Source organism: Dipodomys spectabilis, unplaced genomic scaffold (genome assembly GCF_019054845.1).
Source record: "Dipodomys spectabilis isolate Male_0828 unplaced genomic scaffold, ASM1905484v1 ptg000002l, whole genome shotgun sequence".
Lineage (NCBI taxonomy): Eukaryota > Metazoa > Chordata > Mammalia > Rodentia > Heteromyidae > Dipodomys > Dipodomys spectabilis.
The window spans coordinates 36,482,822-36,497,361 of NW_024870679.1; the positions used below are offsets into that span (position 1 = coordinate 36,482,822).

At 34.3% G+C, this 14,540-nt stretch overlaps 1 protein-coding gene across 2 annotated transcripts in view; it reads left to right on the top strand.

Moving 5' to 3' along the window:
• Dnai4 (dynein axonemal intermediate chain 4) overlaps positions 1–14,540 on the top strand; it is a 61,634-nt gene that overhangs the window by 44,172 nt on the left and 2,922 nt on the right. For both annotated transcript variants that reach the window (XM_042679507.1, XM_042679515.1), the window contains exons 11-16: positions 54–205; positions 2,685–2,842; positions 3,055–3,176; positions 6,985–7,083; positions 7,567–7,793; positions 12,001–12,157. In XM_042679507.1, coding sequence (XP_042535441.1) covers positions 54–205; positions 2,685–2,842; positions 3,055–3,176; positions 6,985–7,083; positions 7,567–7,793; positions 12,001–12,157 — 915 coding nt within the window. The remainder of the gene's footprint in view (positions 1–53; positions 206–2,684; positions 2,843–3,054; positions 3,177–6,984; positions 7,084–7,566; positions 7,794–12,000; positions 12,158–14,540) is intronic.

Below are 14,540 nucleotides of genomic sequence, written 5' to 3' on the forward strand. Positions count from 1 at the left end.
TGTAATCTATAAACCTAAGTTTGAAATGTAATATGATGACTTTTTTCCCTCAGTGGCCAGAGCGTATTTTTCATAGTACATATGGAGTTACTACTGTGGATTTTTCCATTGGAACACCTAACTTGTTAGCAGTTGGATTTCACAATGGCACAATTGCAATTTATAATGTACAGAGCAAGAGTAATGTTCCAGTTCTGGACTGTAGGTAAGCATCCAAGGATGATATTAATATTTAGTGCATGCTTTTTTTCAGGAAGATTGTTGTAATGTTACTTTTGAGTGAATTACTTTATTACTGAGAATGATTTAATTAGTTTGAAACATTTAATGCTCCTTCATATTGTCTCTCCATTTGGAACGCTCTGTCTTAATTTATCTCCATCGTCTTTTCTACCATCCTCACCAACAAAATATCTTGGTTTAATGCCTTGTAAACAATTCTTAAAGTATAGTTTTAGTGCCACTTTTCTCAGAAACCTCATTCCTTTTGTGCATCCTATCTATAACTTCATCATCACATTTGTCATATGTAAATTATTTGTAGAAATAATATTGTAAGAAAATCTATACTACTAAAAATAATTGCACATACAATCTGCATCTAATGACAATGGATTTTTTCATAAAAATTCAAACTCAATTCTAATACTCACATGGAAGCACAAAAGGTAAAAAATAGTCAAAATGATCCTGAACAAAAAGAAAGAACAATGCTGAAAATACTGTATTATCTGATTAGTATCTGATTTCAAATTATTCTAAGAGCTAGAGTAAGTAACAAAACAGCATGACACTGGCACAAATATAGACACATAGAGAAATTGAACAGAACAGAAGGACCAGAAACGAGCCCATATAACTACAGCTATCTGATATTTTACAAAGGTCTCAAAAATATGTGATGGAGACAGCCATTTCAACAAATGAGGCGGAGAAAACTAAATTTCCACAGGTAGAAGAATCTAAATCTAGAATCCTATCTCACATGGTATATAAAAATGTATCCAAAAATGGGTAAAAGGACTCCAATTACCTAGGAAGTAAGAGCAAGACTTGACTCCTGGGATCTCATCAAATTAAACATTTTCTGGGGGAAAAAAGCTGCTGTATATCCAACAAAACAATTACCAGAATGAAGAGAAAGTTGGGCACTGGTGGTTCATGCCTGCAATACGAGCTACTCAGGAGGCTGAGATCTGAGGATCACAGTTCAAAGTCAGTCCAGACAGGAAAGTCCGTGAGGCTCTTAACTCCAATAAACTGCTCAATGAAGAGAGGTTATCAACAGAATGGAAAAAAAAACCTTTCCCAAAAGATTAATATCCTGAATAGTTAAAGAGCTAAAAAGTTAAATGCTCACAGAAAATTCTTCAAAGAAAATGGCCAAGAAGTACATAAAATTATTCAATATCCATAAAAGATATGGATGTATAGCCACATGTCCTTTGATATAAAGGAAATACAAATCAAAACAATACTGATATCTGGTATCTCATGCTTATAATCTCAGCTACTCAAGAATCTAAGATGTGAGGATCTCAGTTTGAAGCCAGCCCAGTCAGGAAAGCCTGTGAGATATTTATCTCCTATTAACTATAAAAAAAAAAAAATCCAGAAATGGAGCTGTGGCACAAGTGGTAAAGTACTAGCTTTGAGCAAAAAAGCTCAGGAACAGTGCTCAGGCCCTGAGTTCAGGCCCAGGACTGGCTTGAACTCAAGAAATTCCATTTCACCCCAGTTAGAATGGCAAGAATAAAAACAACAAGATTGAATGCTGATGAGAATGCAGGGAGAAAGGAGTCATTTTACATACTTGGTGTGGGAATGCAATTACCAATTCTGGAAATTGGTGTGGAAGTTCCTAAAAGATCTGAAAATAATATATATACATATATATGTACACACATTGTGTGTGTGTGTGTGTGTGTGTGTGTGTGTGTGTTTAGTGTGACATGAATATAAAAGAGGGACTGTTCGGGAGTAGGAAATAGTGGGAAGGGGAAAGGAGGAAGAAATGAGAGCATGCATGGAGAGCTGAATATTATAGAAGTACTTCTTATACATTTATAAAAATGGAATGACTCAAGTGGTAGAGCAACTGCCTAGTAACCTTGAAGCCCTGAGTTCCATCCTAGTATTACAAAAATAGGTTAAAATGAAAATAGAATAATGATTCTTACTAAAATATTTTTTAAGTGTGGCCAAGGAGACAAGAAAATGCAATATATGGTGTGAATTTGATCAAGGAATATGCATGTATGGAAATATCACAATAAAAACCATTTGTACAACAATAATACCAAGAAAAATAATAAAAATTAAGAAGTAAAAATTTGTACAATAAAACTATGAAAAAATTAATGTAGAGAATATGAAAGTAGATTCTAAGAAAACAATATTTGTTTTTGTATTTCTGCTAAGATAGAAGATAGACCAGTACAATCTTCTGCTAAGATAGACCAGTGCAATCTTCCTTTTGTAAGTAATAAGAAAATCTTTGATGAATATAAGTTTAAAGTGATTATCTTTCCTATTTGCAAAATACTTGACTCCAGTTTTGAAAATTAAATCATCATTCTATTAGTAGGTAACAATTTTGTATTATCCTTTAGTATAGCTGTCCTTCTACTATTATGTTTAAAAACATTTAAATGGTTTTATATTTGTCATTTTCCCTGTTTCAGTGAATCTCCTCTAAAACATTTGGGACCTATATGGCAGTTACAGTGGATAGAACAAGATCGGGGAACAACAGGTGATGACAAAAGGGAGATCCTCGTTTCTATCTCAGCGGATGGAAGAATATGCAAGTGGGTCATACGGAAGGGACTAGACTGTCATGGTAAGGAACAAAGAGTTCTTATATGATAAAAAACAAACCAACCAGGGTTTAGTTGTTTTATAGGCATCTAGTTCTTAGTTTTGTTAATTTTAATTTAATCACATGAAAATGATGGCAGAAGCCATAATGTTATTGGCAGAAAGGTTACCTAATACTTGCAGGATTGTGCGTGTGGTAAATAACAGGTCATATATCTTTTCCTTTAAATAAAGATCTGATGCGATTAAAGCGAACAACTATGGGTAGCAACAAAAAAGGAGGGGAAAAGGAGAAGAAAGGTGAAGCTTTGATATCTCGACAGGCACCTGGAATGTGTTTTTCTTTTCATCCGAAGGTAAATTATTATTACTATTACATTTGTCTCTTCCAAGAATTGAAGTATATGAAGACATAAAGCAAAATAAAATGTTGGTATGTTAATAATAACTTCCTTTGTATGTGAAAAATAAGTATAGCTGTGGCTTTCAGCTTAAGATAGGAGAAATATTTTAGTTGGGTATGCTGGTCCTTTACCTGTTTTTCCTGGTAGAAGGTTGAACTATGGAAGCATTGATTCTTTTTTTTTTAAAACAAATGTATGCTTTGGTATCCCTCCTTGCCCCTTTTATCCTTTCTGCTATTCTATGTACACAAACACAATATTGTATACATGTAATATAGTGCATTTAAATATGAATTATGACTCTAAGGATTGGTAGATTAGGAAGATCACTTGAGTTCATGTTTATCAAACCCAAACTCTTGGCATTATATAATCAGATAATTCAGATATTATGATGGACTTCTTTATTTCCCCATTTTTCAATATTATCTTTTTTTGGGGGGGGGGAGTCAGGTCGTGGGGCCTGAACTCTGAGCCTGGGCACTGTCCCTCAGCTCTTCAGCTCAAGGCTAACGCTGTACCACTTGAGCCACAGTGCCACTTCTGGCTTTTTTTTTCTTTTTGCTTATGTGGTGCTGAGAAATCAAACCCAGGGCCTCAGGCATGCAAGGCAAGCACTCTACCACTGAGCCCCCTTCCAAGCCCCTCAAAATTATCTTTATGTAGTTGTGCAAAGAGGTTTCAATTTTACATATATGACAAACTTGTCAGAAAACTAATTTCATGTTTTCCATCACATCTAGCGATCATCTCTTAAAGTAACACCATAATTTACTTCATTATGTAAATAAAACCTTGAGGTCCTCCTCTGTTGTACCTTATCATATAAACAATATTTAACTCTTATTAATCTATTCCTTCTTGTCCTAGCCTATGACTGTGACTATAGTTAAGGCTTTATTATTTTCAATTCTACTCTTGCAACCATCTTTTAACGCTCTTCATTCTCAAATCCTGTGATATACCTTCACTTTAATTTCAGAATAGTAGCTTTCAATATGATGGAGAAGGGGATTTCCCTACCAGAGTCTTTCAGGAATGTCTAGAAATTGCACCTGAAATGTGTTGAGACAAAGATGGGAAAGCACCAGTGGGCAGAGATACTAAATGCTCTACAGTTTATCATGTAGTCACAGTTCTCCTGCCATCCACTATCACCCAAACAATTATCTGACCCAAAATGCCAATGATGCTGGGTTGAGAATATATATATATATATGTATGTGAAATATATATGTGTGTGAAATAAATATGTGAAATAAATAGATGAAATATATATGAAATATATTTTGAAATCTGTTTTTGTTTATATATCTTCTTTTTTTAATTGTACAAGGGGGATTTCATTGCATTATTTTTATACATGCATATGCTTTGATATTCTTCTATCATTCTTATTCCCACCCTAACTTATACTTTTTTGTTTTATAATTTTAGATCTCACTGGCTCCAACCCCAAAATAGTCTTCCTTGAACATTCATATCCTAGACCTTTATATATAACTTACCACATATGAGAGAAACAAGTATATTTGTCTTTTTCCTCACTTGATATGATGATTTCCTCCATTTTCCTGCAAGTGACATAATTTTATTCCTCTTTATGGCCGAGTATACTTTATTTATTTATTTTTTATTTTTTTTATTTTTTGGGTCCGGTCGTGGGGCCTGAACTCTGGGCCTGGGCGCTGTCCCTCAGCTCTTCAGCTCAAGGCTAGCTCTCTACCACTTGAGCCACAGCACCACTTCCGGCTTTTTTCTTTTTGCTTATGTGGTGCTGAGGAATCGAACCCAGGGCCTCAGGCATGCAAGGCAAGTGCTCTACCACTGAGCCACCTTCCCAGCCCCCGAGTATACTTTATTGTATTTACATTTGTACCACATTTTCTTATTCATTGATTGATGGACAACCAATACATACTTCAGTGTATATATGGGTGTATATATATATACATAATATATATACATATATTACATTTCCTTTATCCGTTTATTGGTTGATTAGGCTAATTCTATAGCTTGCCTATTGTGAATAGTGCTGCTATAAACATGGGCAAATAGGTATTTCTATTATGTCCTGAATTACATTCCTTTGGATAGACACTCAGGAGTGATATGGGAGGATCAAGTGGTAGGTCTACTTTTAGTTTTTCCAGGAAACTCCATTCTGATTTCCATAGTTAATTTACATTCCCACACCAACTATATATAACAATTTATTTTCCCTCTGCATACACACCAGCATTTGTTGTTGTTTTCCTTATTGATGTTGTCCATATAACTAGGGTGAGATGGATGTAATCTTAGTGAAGCTTTGATTTGCATTTACGTTTTTATTGTCAGTCCTGGGGCTTGAACTCTGGTCCTGGACGCTGTCCCTCAGTTCTTCAGCTCAAGGCTAGCATTCTACCACTTGAGCCACAGTGCCACTTCTGGTTTTCTGGTGGTTTATTGGAGATAAGAGTCCTGCCCTGGCTGGCTTTGAACAGTGAGCCTTAGATCTCAGCCTCCTGAGTAGCTGGGATTACAGGCATGAGCAACTGGCACTTGGCTTGATTTGTATTTCCTTTATGGCTAAGGATATTGAGCATTTTTAATGTATTTATTGGCCACCTGTTTTTCCTTGAAGAACCTTCTGTTCTATTCATTTGCCTATTTATTATATGTTCTTCAAGTATTTAATTATTTGAATTCTTAATCCATTTGGAATATTGGGAATGTTTTTCCCCATTCTGTCTGCTCTCTCTTCATTCTGGTAATTTATTTTATTTGATGTGCAGAAGCTTTAAAATTTGATGCAATCCCATGGTTGTCTTGTTCTTACTTCCTAGGTAACTGGAGTCCTAGTCAAAGTCATTGGCTATGCCTATGTTTTCCAATGTTTTCCCTGTTTTCTTCTAGTAGCTTCAATTTCAGGTCTTACATTGAGGTCTTCCAGTCCATTTTGAATCAAGTTTTGTATACCATGAGAAATATGGCTCTAGATTTAGATTCTTCAACATGTGGACATACAGTTATCTCAACCCCATTGTTGAAGAACCTGTCTCTTCTACAACATGCATTTTTGAGACCTTTCTGAACTGTCTGATCGCTGTAGCTATATAGTCTTATTCCTGGTGCTTCTGTTCTATTCCATTGTTCTATATGTCTGTATTTGTGGCAGTGCTGTGCTGTTTTGTTGCTTACTGTGCCTCTTACTATAATTTGAAGTCAGATAAGACAGTACATACAGCATTTCTCTTTCTTTTTGTTCAGGATGTCTGAAATGCCAACTAGTTCAACTTTTCATTTCCAGCAATAACAACTGTTTTTTAACATGATGCACATAAATAGTTATCATCATATTATTCTGTTTGTTCTCTGACTAGTTCCAGTAGAAGAGCATTTACTGTGTCCTTGTGCTGTTAGCTCCATTGTCAGGAACACTGAATGTTAGAAAGCCCTTTCTCATTTAAGCTGAAGTTTTTTTCCATGTAGTTTTTAGGCAGACTATTAAGAATTATCCTTTATTTCAGCAAAAGACTAATCTGTATTTTCTTTTGCATAGTACTCTTGCAGGCATTTCATCAATGTAAAGTTATAACAGAGAAAAAAGAAAAGAGATAACTACATTCAAGACAGATTTTCTTGTTTGGGTTTTTGAATTGATTTTTATTATCTCCTGAATTAGCCAATCTTATCTATTCTCTATCTATCCATATATTATATGTAGTTACTGGTATATCACAAGCTAATCCATTTTGGATTTCTTATGTTTTAGGACACAAATATCTACTTAGCTGGCACTGAAGAAGGTCTTATTCACAAGTGTTCTTGTTCATATAATGAACAATACCTAGATACCTACAGAGGACATAAGGTTAGTTTAATTACAGCAGGTATAATAATGTATGTTATAGTTGAAAAGTATCATTGTATACAGTATATATAACTTGCAATACATTTATAAGTTCAGAGTTAATACCAGCTTCAATTAAGTGCTTATGCTGATCCCAAGGTAAAATTGTTTCTTGTGGATATGTGTTGATGAACCCATCCATGTTTTTACACAATCTTCCTCATTTTTTCTTTAATATTATTTACTGTCTTTTAAAGAAGATATAATTTATGTTAACACTCAGTGAACAGTACAATGAATATATTTTTGTGATTATATATAGAATAATTAAGGGATGATTCAATTTATGATCTTATTCTAGGAAAAAGAAATACTAATGGGTATTGTAGTGTGTAATGGATAGTGTTAAATCTAAAAATATTGATATTTTTAATATGCTAGTTAAGTTTAAAATATAAAATGTTACTTATTATTTACTTGTATATTTTAATTTTCTATTTCTAGGGCCCAGTATATAAAGTAACATGGAACCCTTTCTGTCATGATGTGTTCTTAAGCTGCTCTGCAGATTGGGGTATCATAATCTGGCAACAGGAGACTCTTAAGCCATTTCTGAGTTTTTATCCAACTACTCAAGTTGTTTACGATGTTGCCTGGTCTCCGAAATCACCCTATATATTTGCAGCTGCAAATGAGAGCAGAGTGGAGATTTGGGACCTGAGCATCAGCATGTAGGTGTTAATGTTTCTTGAGGACATTTCTAGTAGAAGCAGTTCAAACTAAATGACAATTGATAGCTTTGATATCTGTTAAAGAGTGCTGTAAATTACTGTAAAAGAGAAGTAATAGTTTACTTGATGGCATTCTAATATTAATAAATATATATTCGAGGATGCTATACTAGTGTGAATTACTTATGGCATGCGTAGTTTAGAAACATCTGAATGAAAATAACTCACCTCACTTGTCTCTTTAGAATTTTAGTGGAAGAATCAGATTATCATACCTATCTTAAATTCTCATTCATTCCTAGGTTTAAACAGTAATACAGGGAGGCATACTTACATTTCTTTCTTTTTTTGTGTGTATGTTTTTTATTGTAAAAATGCTGTACAGAAGAGTTACATTACATGAACAAGGTAATGAGTACATTTCCTATTGAGCATTGTTGCCTCATCCTTTGTTTTCCCCTATCATTCCTTCCCTTCCCTCCCACCTCCACATCTACCCTCCCCCCAAGATGTAAAGTTTGTTTTCAACATAATGTTTTATACATGTCATTGTTACAATGGGTCAACCTGTATCCTTATTTAAGCATTTTATTTTTTCCCTTCCCCTCCCTGAATTAGAGAAGTGTATATACAAGATGCAGGGCATCGACATAAAACACAGTGAAAACAAAGGTTATACCATGGGGGAGGAACATACAAGAAACAAATAAAAAATCACATGGTACATTATAAATACGTTAGAAACAATAGCAAGAAAGAAAAAAAAAGAGGGCTGGGAAGGTGGCTCAGTGGTAGAGCTCTTGCCTTGCATCCATGAGGCCCTGGATTCGATTCCTTAGTACCACATAAGCAAAAAGAAAAAAGCCGGAAGTGGTGCTGTGGCTCAAGTGGTAGAGTGCTAGACTTGAGCTGAAGAGCTGAGGGACGGCGCCCAGGCCCAGAGTTCAGGCCCCACAATCGGACCCCCCAAAAAAAGTTAAAAAAAAGAAAAAAGATATTTATGTCCCTATCTTGGGGTTCATTTCGCTTAACTTCATCTTATATGGTCACACGTACAGAGCTTTTGGCCTTTTCTGCTTGTCCTACACATGTACAAGTTATTGCAAATAAGGGAAACCATGGGACCTATGTTTCTTTGGGCCTAGCTTACTTCACTTAATATAATTTTTTTCAAGTCTTTGCATTTCCTAACAAATGGAATGATGCCATTCTTTCTGATGGAGGCATAGGATTCCATTTTTTTGTGTATATATATATATATATATATATATATATATATATATATATATATATATATGCCACATTTTCTTGATCCATTCATCTACTAATGGACATCTGGGTTGGTTCATATCTTAGCTATGGTAAATAATGGTGTTATAAACATAGTTGTGCTGGTAGCCTTAGGATGGCCTTGTTTGTGATCATCTGGGTAAATGCTCAAAAAATGGGATTGCTGGGTCATAGGGGAGCTCTATGTGGAGTCTTTTAGCTTCTGCATGGCAAAGGACATAGCTAGTAAGAACAATAGAAAGCCCACAGATTGGGAGAAGATCTTCACTAGCTATACAACAGGCAAGGGTCTCATATCTAAAATATACTTGGAACTCAAACAATTAAATCCCCCAACAACAAATCCTCAAAGAAACAACTGCCTGATAAATAAGTGGGCTAAGGATTTAGAGAAACTTCTCTGAAGAGGAATTAAGAATGGCCAATAGACACATGAAGAAATGCCTACTTACATTTCTAAGAAAGATTCTTCATTACTTAAGGAAGGTATCTCCTTAATCAGATAGACAGGAGGGAGGGAAAGCAGGAGAAAATAATAGAGAGAGTCACACTGTTTGACAAGAAATATACTCAATACTTATATAATTGTAACCTCTCTGTACATCACCTTTACAATAAAATAAAATTAAATTAAAATTAAAAATAAGATAAATGAAGGGGACAAAATAATTATTTTTTTAGTATCTACTGATGATTTTACTAACTTAAGATCTTACGCTGAAGTTATCAGGAGCCATTTAGATTCATCTATTCTTTTTTTTAAAATCTATTCTTAATATGCAACTTTATATAATGTGGGAAATATTTAATGATTTTACTTCCATTAGAAAGTATAAGTTTTCATGATAGTTATTAACAGAAGGAGCAGAAAAATACTTTTTAAAATAAATGATATAAACTATAGGATTTCATTTATTTATTTATTTTGACAGTACTCTGGTTTGAACTCAAGACCTTACATTTTCTTACCCAGCTATGACTCTATCATTTGAGCCATACTTCCAAATTTTGGAGATTCAGTCTGTGCTGTGACTAGCTTCAAATCCTGGTCCTCTGGATTGTCTAGTGACATTGTTTCCATTAAAAATGTAATGTTGATTGTAAAGGGGGAAGTGTTTGGGGAATAGAAGATGGTAATAAAAATATATATATTAAAAAAGAATTTAATCCTATTAAATAAAGAAAAGGTACTCAGTACTTAAATTTTTTTGGCATGGCTCATTCTTTAAAATAGTATCAATAAATTCTTGCCTGCATTCTTTTCCCTTTGCCACTTCATTCTTCTGCCCCACTTCCCTTGTAAGTACCCATTTCCTGGTACTTACTTTGATGGGGTGGGCCAATGGGGGTGTGAAGATATTGAAGTAATGACACAGATCAAGATGCATTGTACACATAAACTATTTTTAGTGGCAAAAATTCAATACATAACCTAAAATTAGGATAAGTAAGTGGAGGGAGTCTTGGGAGGAGTAGGTAAGAATGTTGAAAGAGGTGGCATTGACCAAGATGCACTGCATTCATAAACTGCTCTGGTGAATAGCAGCTCCTTTGTGCAATATTTTTAAAAACAGTATCAACATAAAGTGAAGAATTATATTACAAGTTACTTGTGATAGATGACTAATGTCTATTTAAATCCAACCACTGACTTAAAACTATAGTTTTACCAGAAAAATAGTAGCAACTCTAAAAAGTTGCTACTTTTTTTTTTTTGGGTCAGGTTGTGGGGCCTGAACTCTGGGCCTGGGCGCTGTCCTTAAGCTCTTCACCTCAAGGCTAGCGCTCTACCACTTAAGCCACAGCGCCACTGCTGGCTTTTTTTTTTCTCTGCTTTTGTGGTGCTGAGGAATCGAACCCAGGGCCTCATGCATGCAAGGCAAGAGATCTATCACTGAGCCACCTTCCCAGCCCAATTGCTACTTTTAATATTTCTAAAAAAGCAAATTGTTTTAGACATCCAAGACTAGGGAAAAATCCTTTTCAAAAATGTCCTTTTTAACTTTTAAATGTTTATTTGGATCAAAATATTCTTTTGTTAAGACAATTATTATGGGCTGGGGGTGTAGCTCAGTGGTAGTGTTGGTTTAGTGTACAGAAGGCCCTGGTTTTGATTCCCAACACAGCGAAATAACCAAAACTAAAACCAAACCAAACCAAACAACACTTCTTCTTCCCCCCACAAAAATGTACTATTTACAAAATTGTTAGACAGATCTTCCCAGAATGTGTAGGATGTGTTCATCTTTTTCTGCCTCTGTCTCTATCTCCGATCTCCATCTCTATATTGAGAGAGCTTAGTGTTGGGAAATTAGCTCACACAGTCATGGGACTGGCAAGTCTGCAGTCTGCAGGACAGGGTGGTGGGTTGGAATTCCCAGCAATCTTCTTTTAGTGCTGAATTCAAATGTATTTTGTGGGCAGAATTTTGTTTCGCTGCAGGGGATTTCCATATTTTTAATTTTAGTGATTTGGATGAAGCCCACCTACATTATTGTGGGTAGTTAGGTTTATTCAGATTCTGCTAATATAAGTGTTAATCATGTTTTCAAAACAAAACAAAACCAAAAAAAGACTCACAGGAACTTGTAGAGAAGCATTGGATCAAAACACTATGGTAGTCTCACCAAATTGACACACTAAATCAACTATTACAAAAATTTTAATTTATAAGACCACATCTAAATTGAAATGTATTTTAATTTACCTGATCAAACTGGCTCATTGAAGGAATGAAGGTTTCTATTAAGGAGTGGTTAATTTTGAGGCAGTTAATTTTGAGTTTGGAAACACTTCTAGGCTTTTGGTTACTTTTATATGAAATTTTAAAAAACACTCAAACTTTTCTTGGTATATGTCTTTAAAAGGATCATTTTAATATAACAACTGAATTTACAAGTAAAATGTTTAATTACAGTTTGGACCCTCTGATTGTGCATGTTGCTAACCCTGGAATCAAGTTTACAACGGTTCTCTTCTCCAAACAAACAGATTGCCTTCTAGTGGGAGATAGTGATGGACATGTTGTTGTATATGAACTGAGAAATATGCCTACTGCTTCAGATTCTAGTCGGGTAAGACTCAAAAGTAAAAATCTCATGTCATTTCATGAGCATATTTAGTTGTGATTTTGTAGTGTGCAATTAATGTGTATTTTGTAGATATGTTAAAGTTGACGTAATGAAAGAACCTAAGTTGCCACTAAGTAGACCTGGTATCTAGTAGGTTTATTTTCTGTAAGCCTTGCTTTTTTATCTATTTGAGATCAATAATGAGAATAACAATATTACTGAATGTAAGAATTACAGATGTTATACAGAAGAACTTAAAATTGTGCCAATGGTTGGTGTTGTTGGGACGTAATAATTATTGAATATAGCTGAAGTTTGCTGTACATTTTCAAAAATTTTGGAGGAAAATAAGATTTTGTTTTCTTGGCTTAGTATTATCTTATTCTCCTCTCATCTTCAAAAGGAAAGTTTTGTTGCTGAATTTTGCCAAGCAATTTTGTATCATTTGAGGTTTGTTTGTTTTCTATTACACCTGAGCCTTGAACTCTAGGCTTAGGTGTTTTCCCTAAGCTCCTTTTGCTCAAGGCGAGCACTCTACCACTTGAGCTTTTTCTGTGATTAATTGGAGATAAAAGTCTCATGGACTTTCCTGCCCTGGTTGGCTTCAAACCAAGATCCTCAGATCAGTCTTTAGAGGCTCATTTTTAGAATAGATGTTTCTGTTTCTTATGTTTAACTTGCTAGGCAAAGAGTAATCTGGTGAACATTACATGAGTAAGAAAAGAATGTTAAATATTAAATATTAAAACCATATATGAACCAGTAACAAAAACATTAAGACTTCAGTGGAAGAGTGAGCAGTAGTCAGGGAAAAGTTATTTACCAAAAATTTTAAAAATATATTTTAAAATGCAACCTCACTAATAAAGAAAAACTATTAAATCCAATTGTGATAATATTTTCACATATTAAATTAGCAAGATTTATTTTTAAAATTTTATGGGTCTATCATAACATTTGATAAGCTAAGATCATTCATAATAATGGTTGACTAGACACTGATGTAACTTCATTAGTGGTGGTACTAGGGTTTGGACTTAGGGATGTGGGTTTGCTAAGCAAGAATTCTGCCACTAGAACCATGACCTTAGTCCTTTTTGATTTAGCTATTTCTCCAATAAGGTTTTACATCTATGCCAGATGGGGCTGAAATCTTTCTATTTGTACTTCCTCCTAGCTGTGATGACAAGCATATATACTACCACTTACAGTTTTTATTGATGGAGATGAACTCTTCTGCTTAGACTCAAATCATAGTCGTTTAGATCTCAGCCTTTGAGGTAGCTAGGATTTCAGACATGAGCTACCACACACAGCTTTTGGAAGCAACTTGACCATCTAAAATGTTTGAAATGTTCAGGAAGGGTTGGTGGTACAGCTCAACTGGTAGAGGACCTGCTTATCAAGTTTGAGGAGTCCCAATTTCAAACTCTAGTTTGCCAAAAAGGCCAGAATATAACAAGAATGAAATATTTAAGGAATATTGATCCCTTAAACTATTAACTCCTCTCTTGTGACTCTATACTATAGAAATATTCATAAAAGAAGCAAAAGAAATTGATTATAGAGTTACTTGTGATGATTTTTTTAAAGGAAAAACTTTAGTAGCCAATGAGAAGGAAACATGGTGGGAGAAATCATGTGGTTGATTAAATTAATCATATATAGAACTAGAGATCAAACTATATAGACTTGCAAGTGTTAAATAAGTAAATGAAAAAAAATGCTTGGTAGTAGATGTCATTTATTCCACATATAATCCACAAAGCCCATTCCTTTATCCATTTTCACTCTTTGCTTAGATGTCAATTTTTCAGTAAAAATTTCTTTGATCATCTGGTTTAAAACTACAGCTTCTATTCCTACTACATTTTCTACTCGATACTCTCCCATCACTTATTTTCATGTTACAAGATTTTTAAGAGTTTTAATTTCTCACATTCATTTACTAGGTAATATTTTAACAAGTAGTAGGATGTTTTTACCCACTTTGAAACTTATCTAAGATGTACAACTCAATGGTTATAATAGATTTAAAAAACTATTTTTTCTTATTAGCATATATTAATTGCACAATGTGAAAGATTTAATTTGATACCTTATACATGCATAGAATATATTTTGATCACATTCACTTTCTCTATTACTTTTTCTCACTCCTTTACCCCTTTTCTGGGTAATTCTATTCTTAATTCAACTTCTTATAAAACCACTTATGCGGATCCAATATAGTTCATAGCAACCCTTTTTCATTCTCTGTTTTAAGATTTATCTGAAATTTTAGATAAGCTCTTAAAGGTTCAATTCATCATTAAAAAAAATCTTTATTGGAAGTGGCACTGTGGCTCAAGCAGTAGAGCGCTCGCCTTGAGCTGAAGAGCGCAGG